Source organism: Salvia hispanica, chromosome 5 (genome assembly GCF_023119035.1).
Source record: "Salvia hispanica cultivar TCC Black 2014 chromosome 5, UniMelb_Shisp_WGS_1.0, whole genome shotgun sequence".
Classification (NCBI taxonomy): domain Eukaryota; kingdom Viridiplantae; phylum Streptophyta; class Magnoliopsida; order Lamiales; family Lamiaceae; genus Salvia; species Salvia hispanica.
Genome location: NC_062969.1, coordinates 36,620,461 through 36,637,425, shown reverse-complemented (window position 1 = coordinate 36,637,425; position 16,965 = coordinate 36,620,461). Strand labels below are relative to the sequence as shown.

At 40.1% G+C, this 16,965-nt stretch overlaps 1 protein-coding gene across 1 annotated transcript; it reads left to right on the top strand.

Annotated features, from left to right (window-relative positions):
- Positions 1-189: 189 nt before the first annotated feature.
- Positions 190-2,015, top strand: LOC125186893 (alkane hydroxylase MAH1-like). Its single transcript, XM_048083379.1, has one exon. The coding sequence runs from the start codon at positions 298-300 to the stop codon at positions 1,804-1,806; it is 1,509 nt and encodes a 502-aa protein (XP_047939336.1). The 5' UTR covers positions 190-297; the 3' UTR covers positions 1,807-2,015.
- The last annotated feature ends 14,950 nt before the right edge of the window (positions 2,016-16,965 follow it).

Sequence of the window (16,965 nt, the reverse complement as noted above, 5' to 3'; positions counted from 1 at the left end):
CATCCTACAATTAATTTTATAAAAAATGGTGAAACATTAAGTTGATAAATATCATGATATTTACCTAAAAATCATTGTTATCTGATAAAACAACGTACCTAAATTTTAGCATAACTAATTATTGTCTAGTTAATTAATAGTTCAACCATCAATTCAATCTCCCATAACGAGATGATTGCCCCATTTCCAAGGGTCTTCAAAAATCATTATTTAAACACAATGTATCCAAGCAAAAAGCCAACATTAGACACATACTATTGAGATAGAGAAAAAAACAAAATCGTCATTCTCTTCGAAATGGCCATGCTTGAATTCCAATACCAGTCTCTGCTGATGATAACATTAACACCACTGCTTGTGGTTTGGTACTTAGCAAGCAGAAGAGGCAAAAAACCGCCGGAGCCGACAATATGGCCGGTTCTAGGGATGCTACCGGCGGTTCTCCTAAATCTGCGGCGGATACACGACTATGCCACGGAGGTCCTAACCGCATGCGGCGGCACTTACCGGTTCTTAGGCCCGTGGTTCTTCAACATCGACATGCTCTTCACCTCCGACCCTGCCAACATCCACCACGTTTTCAGTAGAAACTTCTCCAACTATCCCAAGGGCCCCGAGTTTCGCAAGATCTTCGACGTCCTCGGCGAGGGAATCTTCGGCGCCGACTTCGAGCTCTGGGAGATTCACCGGAGAACCACGATGGCGGAGCTCAAACATGCCGATTTCAACGCCTATCTCGAGAGGACTGTTTGGGATAAAGTGGAGACCGGCCTTTTTCCGATTCTCGATCGTTTTTCAGGAGGGGAGCATTTGGATTTGCAGGATGTTTTCCAGCGGTTTGCTTTTGATAATATCTGCAAATTCGTGCTGGACTACGACCCCTGCACTTTGCGCACCGGCTTGCCTTTTTTCCCTTACGAGAAGGCTTTCAGCACCTTGGCTGAGCCGCTTCTGAGGAGGCACATATTGCCGGAGTGGATGTGGAAGCTGCAGAGGTGGCTTGACTTCGGAGACGAGAGGACCATCGCCAAGGCCAAAGCTGCGTTCGATGACTTCATCTACTCACGTATCACTTTCTCCAACAGCAGTGATAACAATAAGAGGAGTGTGTTGGATGCGTTCGAGAAGGTGTATAGAGAGAAGAAATCAGTGGTAATCAATGGCACTCTAACATCGTTCATCAAGGATACCTCGTTGAGTTTGATGTTTGCCGGGAGGGACACGACGAGCACATGCCTCACGTGGCTGTTCTGGCTCATCGGTCAAAACCCTACCGTGGAAGCGAAGATTCTGGAAGAAATGGAAGCGGAGCTCGGTTTGAAGGGCAAGTGGAGGCCGTTCTCCGCGGAGGAGTCGCATAAGCTAGTATTCCTGCATGGAGCGCTCTGCGAGTCGCTGAGGCTGTTCCCGCCCGTGGCGCTGGAGCACAAGGCACCCGTCTCGCCTGACATTCTACCAAGCGGGCATTACCTCCCGCGCAACGGGAAGCTCATCATATCGTTTTATTCAGTGGGGAGAATGGAAAGTGTTTGGGGGAAGGACTGCTTGGAATTTAAACCGGAGAGGTGGATTTCTCCGAGTGGGAAGATCAAACATGAGCCGTCGTATAAGTTTCCGGCGTTCAATGCGGGGCCGAGGACTTGCTTGGGGAAGGAGATGGCGTTTGTGCAGATGAAGATGGTGGCGGCGGCGATACTCTACGGGTACAAGGTGAGATTGGTCGAGGGGCACAAGGTTTCTCCACGGGACTCGATTATTCTACATGCTAGAGAAGGACTGAAGGTGTTGTTGTCAAAGAGAAATTGATGGGAAGGATGTGAACCAATGATTACAAAATTAAGATAAGATAATACAGACTGTTATCTTTTTCTTTATCCAACTTGCAGTTGCAGACAACCATTGTGCTAGTATTTGCTCCATTTGTGTATTTTCTTCTTTTCTAGTAGTACTATTTGCATTGCTTCTTAGTGTACAAAACCATTGATTTTACGTAATAAACACGTTGTTAACTTTTACGGATAAGTAATACTGGCTTTGTGTTAATATATGAGTGGATAAAGTTTTTATGTTGTTGTTTGGCGGGCGATAAATTATCTAAACAGCTACTATTGCTTTTCTAAACTTAATATAATTAGTTGCCTTGTCTTGTCCCTCTCAAAAGGTGATAGTTTCTTGACACGTCTAGATATAACGGTAGCATAAGACAAAGTATCTATCGTTCGAGATGGAATGATACAAATGAGAACCATTTAGGCATTAATTACCAATGTCCCATACCATTCCACATGGTATGTATTATATAGGTTGGTGCGCCTTATGCGCAGGCCCAGTGAAAGATTAGGACATGAGCGGTCAATTGATAAAGGTCCACTTCTCAACCTGTAGTGCCAAGAATTAAGGATAAGAAGTTCCTAGATGGCTACTACCTTCTACTCCCTCCATGCCTCATTAATTGTTCATTTTTATTATTTTCATCCGTTCTCTATTTTCACTTAAACGGTAAGTAAGCTTCACATTCCACTAACGCATTTCACTCATATTTTATTACTCCTTCCATCCCATAGAAATAGATCATATTTTCTTTTTCGTTCTTCCTATATAAACAGTCCATATTTATTTATAGCAAACCTTTTTTTTATCTTTCTTTTTTACTTTATCATTTATGAGGCCAACCATTCACTACACAATTCTCTACATTTTCTCTTTCTCTCTCACTTTACCAATTAAACATTAAAATTTATGTCAACCCTAAATGGCCTAATCTGTGGGACGATTGAATATAAAACATATTTTGAGTTATTCATAGTATTATTTTATTTTTTCCTTTTTTATTTTATTTCTATTTTAAAGTAATTTTTAATAACATCTGATTCAAGGTTGTCATTCAAATTCCAACAACGACAATTTCCTTTGGGTGTACCGTATTCAATGTCGATTAATAAAAGTCAAGGTCAATCTCTCTCATGTTGGATTATTTATGAAAAAGTCAGTCTTTAGTCACGACAACTGAATGTTGTTGTATCCAGAGTCACAAGTTGTGAAGGTTTGAAAATTTAAGGTTGTGGAGATGATGATGATAGAAGGGTGATTCTACCGTATGAGTGAGCAAAAAAATCGAAAACCGAATATCCGAACCGAACCAAATCAAAATTTTGAAATTCGGTTCGGGTTTTTTCGGTTTTTCGGTTCGGTTCGATTTTAAAAATATAAAAATTTCAGAATTTCAGTTTTTCGGTTCGGTTTGGTTCGGAGAAAAAAATAACCGAAAAACCAAAAAAATGAATATATTTTAAATATAATATTATATATATTTATTCTATTGATTTAATATATTATATCATATATATAATATATATTCTTTTAATATATTTTATATAATATGTATTATATATATTCTATTAATTTTATATTATATATATTTATATTCTATTAGTATATATAAAATAAATTAAATTATATATATTAATATATATTATTTTTTTCGGTTTTTCAGTTTTTTTTGAAAATTTCTGTTTTTCGGTTTTATTCGGTTTTTGAAGTTCGGTTTTCAGTTTTTCGATTCGGTTCGGTTCGGTTTGGATTTTGAACTAAATTCGGTTTTTCAGGTTTGGTTCGGTTTAGGCAAAAAACCGAACCGAAACCCGAATGCTCACCCCTATTCTCCTGTTACTGTTGTTTATTAAGAAGTTTTTCAAATTTTTTGAACTACTGATTTGTTGTTATTTTTCTAACTTTGTGTTCCTATTTATGAATATCTATGTTTTATTGATCAAAACTATTGAACTATTTATTTAATTAGAATATATGCTTCTTTCTTCTTTTATCCTTAGTCGCACATTTTCCTTTATTTGTATATCTTATTCTAACTAACTCATACTATTTGATCCTTAGTTGAACATCTACTCTTTGTCATTTGTTTTATTTTATATTAATCTACTCATATCATAAATTAAAATTGTATAAAATCATTTATCAAATATTAAATGTTTCATTTAGAGTGAGTTGAGAGAAGTACATTTCTCTTTTTGTTATTTTTTATAATACTTTTCATTGTTTATAGTGTTATGAATACTTTATTGTAATTAACACATATTCTTAACTATAAACATCATTATATTATTTTTATTATATTTTTTTAATCTACTTACCTTAGAATTTATCTTCATTATTTAAAAATCTTATGTCACGTGAATAGCACGGGCGATAACACTAGTTATATAAAAGTGGGACTCATATTTCACTAATTAAGTTTTTCAACCAACTTTTCTTTACATTTCTTAAAATTCATGACGAAATCAAATTCAACAATTTAAACTTTAAAATAGATTAACTAATCAAACTATTATCTTAGGGAAAAGCATGGATGTGGGCCCATACCCAAATTTTATTCATTTTTTACTCCATGCTCTTCCACAAGAGCACAACACCCACATCGATACTCTTCCGCAAGAGCATGCTCAATGGTCCCATCATTCTATTATTCAATTCAAATACTTCAATTACTAAAAAAAATTTTGAATATTAAAATGCATTAAAAATACCCGAATTACTACTACAAATTACAAAAAAAAAAATTACATAATTAAATCCTAAAAAATAAAAATTACATACTTAAAATCCTAAAAATAAAAATTTACATAATTAAAATCCTAAAAATTAAAAATTACATAATTAAATCCTAAAAAATACATCTGTGGAAATTTAAAGAAGACTAGTTCGATGGCGGTATCCACAATTGTTGTCGGGGAGCTCGTATCATTGCAATATGTGAATCAAGTTGATCGGATCTCATCCAAGACGTATCGGCCATATTGTCTTGAGCCAAAATGGCCCACAACGAGTTGGTGGGGGGTGGAGGCGGCACAGAGGGACCGGGAGCGGGAGCCGGTGGTGCGGTTGGGGTCGTGGCACAACAGCGGCTGGCCGTCGCCTGTTTCCTTCCTTGAGGCCGGCGTTGGGAACCGCTCGGGCTGGCATCGGGGCTATCCAAGTGAGCTCCGGCAAGCTAGCTTGCCATCTAGTCCTCGCCGGCGTCGGATAGGGTCATGCTCCTCGACCGTTTGCCGGAGGATCCGGAGGAGGATTGGATGCCTCCCTTATACTTCGGATGATGACGTACCTCCTGTCAAGTGTTGAGATGCTTGAATGGTTTGTAATGCATTGATTGGTAGGTCGACGTGGCGGCCGTGATGATGTCGATCTCGCTCGTGCCGCTCCCTGCCGACTGTTGTTGTAACGCCCCACTTTTCGAACCCTAATTTTCGAGTCAAAATTTTTTTGCATTAAATGTTTTTAATGCTATGAATTATGTGGATTAAATGATGAGTGATTTAATTGCATGATTTCTTTATGACCTAGTTGCGTTGTGGAGTTGAGATTTATTTGAATAGTCAAATATGTTGAGTATATGAGGTGGCTGTTGAATAGTCAAAGATGTGGAATATATGACGTGGCCGTTGAAAGGTCAATGTGTTAAGAATATGAGGTGAAAGTGGAAATGGTTGAAATTGTGACGTGATTGTGTAAATATTTTGATGCGGGGTGAAATATATTGTGGTGAATTATTCCCTAAGGGATGAGTGAGATTAAATAGGATCTTCATAAATATCATACACATTTTATTTGGAATTTTTGACCCCCATGATTTATTGGAGAGAAATCTCATTTTTCTTGGATTTAATTAAGTGCTTGGGATATTTATCCAAATTAAATCCAAAATCTGATTATTTCTTATTTTCTCCATGAGAAAATCGACCCCTATGCTTATACATGGAGATTTTCGAAAATCTCCTATTTATGGGAGATGGAATTATTTTATTATATTATTTGATCCCCTTATTTATTCCATCCCATGAATAAATTCAAATATTATAGCATATCTTACAATATCTAAGGAGGTCTTACCATATCCTATGTTAATTAAGATTTGAAATTGATGCCTTGTGGAGGAAGCATAATTCACGCCACTTCCCTATTTTATTTGGGAGAATTATTATTTTTATTATGCTCCGTGATATTTTATTTTACTCTGTGAAATACCAAATTAAATCATATGCTAACTAAATAGCATATAATTCGAACCCTCCCCTTATTTCTCTCAAAATTAACGCCAACTCCTCCCCATATCTCCTCAAATCTTTTTATTTATTTAATTATGGGAGTATATTCTTGAACTCTATAAATAAGAGAGAAAACCCTAACCCTAGAATCAAAGATCACGCCTACACTCTCTCCCTCACGCAGTCTCCCACTCTCCCACTCTCTCTCAAATTTTCTTCTATTTTCCTCAAAGATTTCTTCATCTTTTGAGAAGAATTCAAATTGAAGCCTCAAGAATTATTGAAGAATCAAGATTCTACTTTGTTTCTACCGATCGTTTTATTCAAGAAGAGGTATTTAGATCTATCTTTTCTCATCTAGCCGATTAATCGGTGTTCTTGAACCTTCATGCATATAGATTGAGTGAAAAGGGGAAACAATTGATGAATATGAAGTGATGTGCGTGTGTGTGTGTGCGCATCAGTATGCGTGCGTGTGTGTTTGTGTGTGTGCGTGTGAGATGTGTTGAATGACACTCATGCGTGACATGTTTTGATGATAGATCTGGAGTTGTGGTGCGAATAAAATTGATATGATGAGCATGTCTTGATTTTTTAATGATAATATAAAACTAATCGATGGGAAAAAGGGAAACGTTGGGAGCATGCATGATTTTGAGTAGATGATTGAGACTTACTTATGATACACATAATTTAAAGGTGATAACTCGGGCTCTCAGCGTGATAGCAAGGGGAAGAGCGTACTTGAGATCTAAGGAGTCGAGGTGAGCTTTATTTACTAAACTCTTTTATTACCAAAATAATGATTATGGTGTTATAAGGATGGTTTAAAACGTTATTCCATGCCTATGATTATTTTGATGATGTTGTGTGTCTGATGTCTAGTTTGTGAGTTCGCTCCATTAGGCTATAGGACCATATAAACGAATTCGGGTCTGAGTAGGGCCACAAACCCTATCAGACTAGTGTACACAGTTGGGATCGGCAGCCGTCCTTGCTAGTCGGCCGGTCTCGTGGGCGAATAGTGTGGCCACACTTTCGTCGCACTATGGAATTGATGTGAATTGTTGAAAAAATGGGGGTGACATTGAATTTTACATGGTTTTAGAGGATGGTTTTGTCTGAATTTGATCATATTTGTCTATTAATGGACGTGTTTATATATATACTTCTCTATTATGTTGGTATGTTGACCATTTTGTTAAGAATGTGTAGAAAAAGATACAAACTATGTGGATGTGCAGCAGCCTTGGTTTGAGATAACTTTTACTGGATATTTTGAAGTCCAATCAGCCTCATATGCATATCAATCTCTTCGACTTTGAAAGAGCTTCGCGTGGGTATCTTACACGCTTCAATCGGAGTCCCGTAGAAGAAGTTATGACCGTTTTACGAATACTTCGTTGTCCAGAAAATTACACGCGGCCGGGTGAATTTTAATCTTTATAATTCCACCCGGCCGGGTACGCTATTTTGGCGTATTTTTATGCCAAAAACGTGATTTTTGACGGGGGATTAAAAGGGAAAATGCCTAGGGTTCAGGGGATTCTACACCTACCGCCTCCATCACTCACACACACCCCCAAGAACACTTTGAGAGAGAGAATTGAAGATTGAAGACTCCAGATCGGAAGATTGAAGACTTCATTCCATAGATTCGTTCCACAGGAGTTCTTAGTATCTATTTTTCATGTTTTTGTTCGGATTATTTGTGTTAAACTTAGTTTCTCCATGAACATGAGTAGCTAAACACCTTTTTGTAGAATTCTTGGTGATGATGCATTGATTCCATAGTTTTTATTTAATTAATTTTGTTCTTGCCTTGCTCTTGTAGTTATTTGATCATTCTTGGGTTTATTCCTTTCAATTGCTTGATCACCACTTGATTGTGTAGGATTAATTAGATTAATCGGGAGATGAAAAAATTAATCTGGAAATAGGAATAATTCACACCTTAATGCAATAAAACTCGGGAGAGTTGAGGTTTTGAGTGGGGTCTTTGACCTAATCTAGCTTTTGGGAGTTAGGGGTTTTAGGATTAGAAGGGGACTTCAATCCTAGCACCTAATCTACAGGTTTCTCACCTCGGGAGTGGGTTTAATTTATAATTGTGGTCGACTTAGTAACTCTAGAGACACCAAAAGGTAAGACAATTTGATTGGATAAGAGCTTGGAATTGTGCATCGGATCCTTGAGTTCTACAATTTTCTCCATATTATCTTTTCACTCCGTGTTTATTTGCTTTTACTTGTTTATTTGCTTATTATATGCTTTTCGTAGTGTTAGAAAAAAACCCAAACCTTTCCCGATTCTCTAGATAGTAGTCAAAGTTTGTGCGTGGTAGTTAAGTTGATACGAATTTGTCTCTATGGGATACAATACTCTTGCTTGCTAATTGCTACACTAGCCCCGTACACTTGCGGGTATCACTTGTGTTAAAATAAGTTGAGTCAGGGGGAAATTGTTTGACTGGCCAGTCTATGAAATTATTTTGTGATACTCGATGATATTCTTTATAACTGCAAACTCGAGTTCACTATGGTAAGGATGACATATCTATTAAAATGTTTTGGCATGAGTCCACTGAGTATGCTTAAAGTACTCAGCCCTGCATGTGTTTTTCCTATGTGCAGGTTGAGCGGCGACGAGCGGTTGGCGGTGTTGAGCAAATTAATTGAATAATAATATGATCATTTTGAAACATCGAGTGGAGCTGTGTCTTCATACATGACTTCACTTTTCTCTTGGATGCTTCCGCTGAAACATGAACTTCTTATCTTTTGATTGAGTTTGAACTTATTCCATTTTGTTTAGGATATCGAGACATGATACATTTTGGATTATATTAAACCCTTGTCGTTTTGAGCATAAATTGTGATATCTATTCTTCATTGGATTTCATCGTGAAGCCGTTGCCTTATTGTTTTAATTGTTCATTAATTACTTTGGTCAAAACCCTTTTAATGAAACCCTGACCTACGTTCTTGTTGCGTTTAAGTCCGCCTAGGTCGCGATCGCTGCATTTATTATACCCTAGAAGGGCGGTCGTGACAGTTTGGTATCAGAGCCTCAGTTCTTTCCGCTTTGGACCCAAGAGTCTTAATGAGTTAAAATTCTAAGAATGTGTAAATTGACTAAGTGATAATCGTCGAATGCTCAACACCACGACTCGTCCCCGCTCAACCACGAAGAATGAGGTAACAAGTATCTTGATGAATATTGATTTGAATCATGGGATGTTGGAAATTACGATGAATGAAAGTTAATGTGACATTTTTGAGATTTTCTTGGAGTATGTAATGGCGAGTATACATGAATGTGAAATTGCTATTTGCGACTATGCCAAAAAAATGATGAATGTTGTTATGCAAGTGAATATGTGCTAAGACCTTTATGAGTTGAATGAATGGAATTCTATATGATTGCGATTGCTTGATTGTATGATGAACGACATCTATGAGAATGAACTTGAGCATGCTGCTATACATAGTTGTAAATCGTGTTGTGAATGAAAAATTTGTGATGATATCGAACTTGGAGGCACGAAACACCGAATGCGAGGCAAGCGACTTATGAGAACGAATTATGAATCATCGAAACACGAAAACATACGAACCATTTGCCTCGGAAATGAAATTCCGTTTATTTTTGACATGATACTACCTTCACACCCCCATCGTTCGACACATACATAAATATATCCATCATACTCTCAGCATCATTTGAAACCTCATACACTATTGATTTTTCCGATCCTTGTGCTGATGCTGAGATTTCCTTTTGTAGATGGTCAACCGGTATTATGCACCAATGCGAAAACGTTACGCAAAGAACAAGGTTTTTCCCATAGAAACCTACCAAGATTTTGAATGGGATGGAAGTCCTTTCTTTTGACCTACGTCACCGACTTCTATGATCTTTGGATGGATGCATACGCGTATGGAGGGGCTACCCATCACGTGGGGATCTCGAGACTTATTCACAGCCTGCCAACCCCTTGGAGCGAGTGGACTGCCCAAGCGGCATTACCATATACCTGGTTCAGTCCGCCCGAGTACGAGCCTCAAGGCGACATGATTGGCCTGTTAGGAGTGCTACTCCCAGCCATGGCAGCTGCGATGGACGGACCGCCACTTCGTCCCCTACCGCCCAAGTATCCGCCGAGTCAAGCCCGTCGATGGAGATATCGACGTGATAAGGAGCCGCATGTTGATCGTGTCCCTAGTAAACCAAGGCTTAGGACTCGTACATCTAACCCGTTGATCATACATGAGAATGTGGAAGAGATGCGTGCGATAACCCCTCCACCCCCACATGCTGGTGGAGTCAGCGAGGATGAGGAACCTTACGAGGAAGGACATGATTTGGACATAGAAAGTGTTGGAGAGGATGAAGACCCCGAAGAGGATATGAACGAAATTGACTAGGAGTGATAGTCGTGGAATACGTTGTTTTGTTTCCCCCATGTTTTGATTGTTTTGCTTGACTTTTGCCGTACCTTTCTACATTTTGCTCTCTTTATTAATTTTTCCCGTTGATACTAAGACCTCATTGAGGCAACGTTTTGATTGATATGCCATGGGGATATTTTTCCATCTTTTACTACCTTATGATGCAATGGATTTTCATATTGTCCTTCCATGCCATTGTGAAAATTGTCTATCGCTATTTCATCACACCATCACATTATGTCATTCTATCGCACAACCGTCTTTAAATACCTTATTGTGCCCTTATACTTGCCACTCTATTTGCATAATTGTCTCTTGATTGCAATTACCTTGTTGATAACGAACAATGATCCTTTTGATACCCTATGGCGCAACCGACTCTTGCAATAATAATGTTTTGACACTGCTCTCTTGCTATCTATCTATGTGACGAACTTTTGATATCTTGTGTTGCGAGAACATTTTGCCATATACTCCCTCCGTTCCATAGTAACGGAGGCTGTTCTTTTAGGCACAGAGATTAAGAAAAATTGTGTTAGGTGAGTTAAGTAAATGGAGAGTAAATTTGAAAATGGAAAAGGTAGAGAGATGAAGAGAGAATAAAGTAAGAGAGAGTAAAGTAGATGTAGAAAAATGTGTTGACTTTTACTAAATAGGGAAATGACTCTATTACTATGGAACGGAGGGAGTACTTTAAAACAATCGTCCCATGAACCTTGTTTATCGACTATACCACGTGACTGTTGCTAGAATTTTGAGAATAATATGTGTGTTGATAAATCAGAATGCCGCCGAGACGCAATAACCGTGAACTGACACCTCAGCCCATGAATGAGGAAAGTGTAATACAGTCGATTCCGGCACCGCCGTCTCCCTGATAGGCTAGTTTTCGTCACTCGGATTTGATCACTTTTAGCACTTATAAGTTGAATATTTGCATGAGAAAATGCTATTTTGGCAGGGAATTGAGCTTATGGATCGGAGGCATTGTAGGAAGGCATTTGTAGTGGAGTGATGCAAAAAGGAGGCAAAAAGTGCAAGAATTTGAAGAAAATCAGAAAAATGGCAAACTGCCCAAGCTGTCAGCTTGGCCAAGCTGGACCCGACGGGAAAATGCATGAAGCCACTTGAGCACAATTACAAGACTGCTTCCTTTTGCAACACGTGTCCACCTCCGTCTAAGGCATGGGAAAATGGAAATATCTTTTGTTAAATGAGAGATATGTAAAAAAATACTTAACTTAGCTTGGGACCAACTACCAAGAGATTCCACTTTATCACTTTAGTTAGTTTAGTTTAGTTACTCTCTCTCTATAGAAAACTTTTCTCTCTTCCTTAAGAAGGGAGATTTCAACTTCAAGGCTGCCAAGATCATTGTTCACCATGGGTTGAAGTAGTAGTAATTTAGTAGTAGTGTTTGCTTTCTCTAGTTTGCTTGTTCTTAACTTTGTAGTACTTTTGAACCTTTCCTACTCTTAGTTAATGTTGTTGTTCTTGTTTTAAAAGCTCATTTCAAGTAGTAATTTCTCTAAAAAAAAAAAAAAATGGCGCCGTTGCCGGGGAACGGTGTTGTTGTCTTGTTATGTATTCCTACACTTATTGTACATAGTTTTTGACTTGTTTTTTTTGTTGTTGTTTTTTTTCTCTTTTATTTTTAGGTTATGAGCAGGTCCTCTTCTCCAAGTTTGTTGTTCGATATTGGAGTTAAGTAGACACCGAAGAGGCTACGCAAGGAAGCTCACTTGAGAGAACAAGTGGGTATTGGTTTCTCTGTCCTGGGCAGTTCATACAACTGCCAAGTTCAACATACTGTCCAGCTTGTCTAGTCAGAGAGTTTGGAGAAAACTGATGAGGAAATCAATTCAAGAGCCAATGACGAGAGTGGTGTGCCATTAAAGGGCAACATGGATCATTTCACAGATCCATACAATCTTGGATGGCATGATCATTCCAATTTTGTATGGACCGATCCGAATCAACAATATCAAGGTCCACCACCACAAGTAAATTACCAAGCTTTCCATGGATCAGATGTTAATCATGTTTATTGGTCTCCCGATCCAAGTGGATTCCCTCCGTGTTTTCAGCCACAAGAATTCGACCAATATCAACCAAATCATCCGCCAATGCCACCAAAGTGCTTAGAAGAAATGATGGAGGACCTAATCACATCGCAGCAACTCATGCAAAACAATTTGCAAGCCAATTACAATGTGGTGCATGAGATGCAAGATGAGCAATATGAGCAAATGATTAGTCTTGATCATCTTGCATGCCAAATGGAACAATTGGCGACTTCAATCAATGATATGCGTGGGAATGGTGGAGGAATTCCGGCTCAAGTGCAACCATCAAGAGAGGAGAATCTTAATCAGAGTACCCTTAGGTTCGGGAAAGAGTTGAAAGCTTATTTCAACAACAACTCAAACAGCGAACCAGGGGAAACATTGGAACAGGGGTCCAGATTGCCTAGTGCAACACACTGGCCAAGTCAGGTGATTGCTTGGTTTGAAGATGAAGAAGATAGCGATGAGGAGATTGAAGAGAATATCATCATTCAACCTGATGGGCCTACACCGATACCATTAAGACCAGAAGAGTCCATCATGAAAGGGTGCAACCAATTGGAGCATGCAAAGTCTACCAGCAAGCTGCCCGATCCAGGCGAACTGCCCAGTCTGAGCGTAAAGGAGGAATTGGTGCCGTCAGAAGTTTGGTCACCAAAATTGGAGCTGAAGCTGCTACCCACCAACCTCAAGCATGTTTTTGTTGGGGAAAGTGACATTCTCCCTGTTATCATCAATAGTGAGTTGGAAAATGGCCAAGGTGAGAAGTTGATCAAAGAGTTGAAAGGTCCCAACTTTCTTGAAGCTGAGTTTTTGCAAGATATGTATCCATTACCTTCCATTGACGAAAAAGTTGAGCTTGAAGAACTTAGTGAATGCAAGTTGTTCAGCACTCAAGGGCTTAGTGATGAGGAGATAGAAGTTGAAATCATGACTTGGTGCAAGAAGAGGGATCACACAAACCCACCCGAGAGATGTAAACTGCCCAATCTATGGAAGTACCGAGTCAGAATGAGCTGCCCAACACGAGAGAAAAAGAAGAGTTGCTACCATTGGAGATTCATCCACCTAATTTGGAGTCAAATGCATTTCCTTCAAAGCTCAAATATTTGGAAGAAAAAAAGACCATTCTCATGATCATCAATAGTAGCTTTCACAAGAATAAAGAAAAAGAGCTAACCAAGGTTTTGAAGAGGCTTAAGGATCTAATTGGTTGGACTTCGGCCGATGACAACATGAGTATAAGTCCCAATGTTAGCATATTTTACATGAGTTCAGAGAAGGGTTCCAAACTCTATAGGGATCCTAAAAGGAAGTTGAATGCTTCTACTTGGAAGGATTGGAAGGCAAGATTAGAAGATGCTTTTTCGGAAGAACATATGTATCCTGCCCATTTGTTGAACATGGCAATCTGAATGCCTTAGTGTGTAAAGCAGCCAAACCTGGAGGAGCCGCGAAGCCAACACCTGAGCTTGGGAGTGAACCCGAGGAGGTTCCTGATCCACTGCCCGCTGCCACAACAGCCCGTTCCCCCCGCTTTATGCGGGGGAGGTGATTTCTATCCAACCCTCTCTTCTATTTGTTGTATATATGTGTTATGTGTGTGATGTATGTGTTTTCTTTAAAGAGTTTGTAATTATGGCCTTGCCGGCCTTGTTTTGTATATATTGTGGGCTTGTCGGCCTTGATGCATGTGTTGTGGCCTTGCCGGCATTTGTAAATGTTTCGTGTTGTTAGCAGGTTTCTTTCCTAACACTTTAATCAAACTTGCTTGAGGGCAAGCAAGGTCTAAGTGTGAGGAGGGGGATCATTTGTTGTTAGTGTGTTGTTTTTCTTCGTTTAGTTGTGTAAAACAGTTTGTTAAGAACGTGTCAGTTTTTCTAAAAAATGAAAAAAAAACTTTTTCTGTTTTTAGTCAAGCTTTGATGCATAGGCTTTGCAAAATATCTTCCCTTAAAACGAGCTTGAATGCGGTTGTTTTGCAAAGTTCTCTTTCCAAATAATGGGTTGTTGGATGACGTTTGTATGACGGAATAGTGGAGCACTACTCATTTGTTTAACCTTGGTATTTGTTTCTAAAAGTAGAATACTTTCTACTATATTTTTGTGAGTGTTATTGAGTGTGTGTGACTTGCACAATCTTGGATATCGCTTGGTCATTTTGGAAAACGTTAGAGGGAATTAGGATAGCCACTTGAGCCTTAATTTTGTTGATAATCCTACCTAATGAGCTATCCCTAATGATCCATTTTGAAGCCTAGGCCTTGTTCATTCATAGCCCAGATTATATTTTTTCCCAAGCCACATGAATGCCTACATCCACACCCCAACTATGCATATTATACACTTGCTCAGTCAAGCCGAATGTGGTGAATCTTATCCCGTTTGAAGATGAAGAATGGTGTTGCCTTGAGAACCTTTTGAGAAAAAGATCAAGAAAATGTCAGAAAAAGAGAAAAAGAGAGAAGAAAAAGAAACAGAAAAAGAAGATCAGAGAAGAGCAAAAGAACAAGAAAAGAAAAGAAAAGAAAAGAAAAGTATGAGACAGAAAAAAAAGGGGGGAAAAGATGAAAAGCAAGAACAAGACAAAAGGAAAAGAAAGAGAAAAAGGAAACAGAAAAAGATGAAGAAGAAGTACGGGACAGAAAAGAAAAGCACAAAAAGCAAGAAGAAAATGTTGACGTGCGACAAAGCTAAAGATCATAAGTTCATCATGCTTTGGTTTGATTTTTGTAAGTGTGTACACACTTCAAATGCATGGTTTCACTCTCTACATCAAGCTTAGGACCCCTAGGATCCATCCGATGCAATTCAAAAGGTCCGTAAGCCCCGCTACAACCCTCTCAAAGCCCCTTTCGAGCTATTTTGACTAAGTGATATCTTTTTGAGTGCTTGTGGTGAGTTTTGAGTGAAACACTTTACACATTGAGTGAAACACATTAATAAGATACGAAGTCTTTATAGCGCGCCGGAGTGCGCGCTTGCCTCCTCGGTCTCGGACTCTTCTCCATCGGCCTTCCTCGTGCAACTGCCTTGACCTAAACCACTTCTGCCACCTCCGCATCTTCATCCTCGCTCTTCCGTTCTCTCTCAACTGTACTCGTATCAACCCCCTCCCCGATAAGAGGCTCCTTGTCCTCAAGGAGGGACGGAAAACGCCTCGCCACATCCGCCAGAGGTTCCCACGAGCTGGACTCATCCCCCTCAATTGGCCATTGAACCAAAACCTGCTCCACCGGCTCTCCATTTTGCAAAACTACACGACGCTCCCAAACCCGAATCGGTTTCATGACCGGCTGTGATCCCACAAACTCCTCCGGCAGCCCGGCATCCTCACAGTCCCGGTTCCCTTCCACAAAAGGTTTGAGCAAACTGACATGGAAGACATCGTGTATCCTGGCTCCCTCCGGAAGCTTCAGCCGATAAGCCACTGGCCCCACCCTCTCGGTCACCTCAAAGGGTCCGAAGAACCTCCTAGCAAGTTTAGCCGAGAGAGGTTTTGCTACCGAATGCTGACGGTACTGCTGCAGTTTCAAAAGCACCTTATCACTCACCTCGAATGAGACATCACGCCGGTGTCGATTCGCCAAGGCAACCATACGCTGCTGAGCCCTTACCAAATTACGACGCAAATCCACCAACAACTCCCTGCGCTGCACAATCAAGTCCGCCACTGACGGTGGCGTCGTTGCCGCGGGCCTCGCTGCCACCAACTCCGGTGGGTGCCTCCCATAAAGCGCCCAATAAGGCGACGTTCCAAGCCCCGCATGATGGAAGCAATTGAGCGCCAATTCCACCCAAGGTAAGAAGTTCGCCGACTTTGTAGGCCTGTCGGCCGTGAAAGCCCTCAAGTACTGCTCCAGGCCGCGATTGCGCACCTCCGTTTGACCATCCGACTGAGGGTGGTACGCTGTCGAGAAATGGAGCTTCGTGCCACTCAAAGTGAGCATTGCATCCCAAACATCGCTGAGAAAGATTGGGTCGCGATCCGAAACCAGCCGCTTTGGGAACCCATGATGCTTTACCACGGTGTCGATGAAAAGCCGGGCGACGCGCAATGCATCGAAGCGTGCAGGCAGCGGAGCAAAGTGCGCATACTTTGACAGTCGATCCACTACCACCATGATCTTCGTGAAACCCCTCGACAATGGCAGACAAGTGATGAAGTACATAGAAACATCCTCCCAAACCTGCGAAGGGATCGGTAGAGGTTGTAACAAACCCGCAGGCTTCTGGGTCGAATACTTCGTCGTCTGGCACTCCACATAGGCTGCCACATAACGCTTCACATCCCTACTCATTTTCGGCCAAAAGAAAGCCACGCCCAGTCTCCTCAATGTCCGATCAAAGCCCGGGTGACCCGCCTGCGGGGTATCGTGATGTTCGAAC

Coding starts and splice junctions, on each gene's coding strand:
- LOC125186893 (XM_048083379.1), top strand. CDS start 298: ATGGCCATGCTTGAATTCCAATACCAGTCTCTGCTGATGATAACATTA.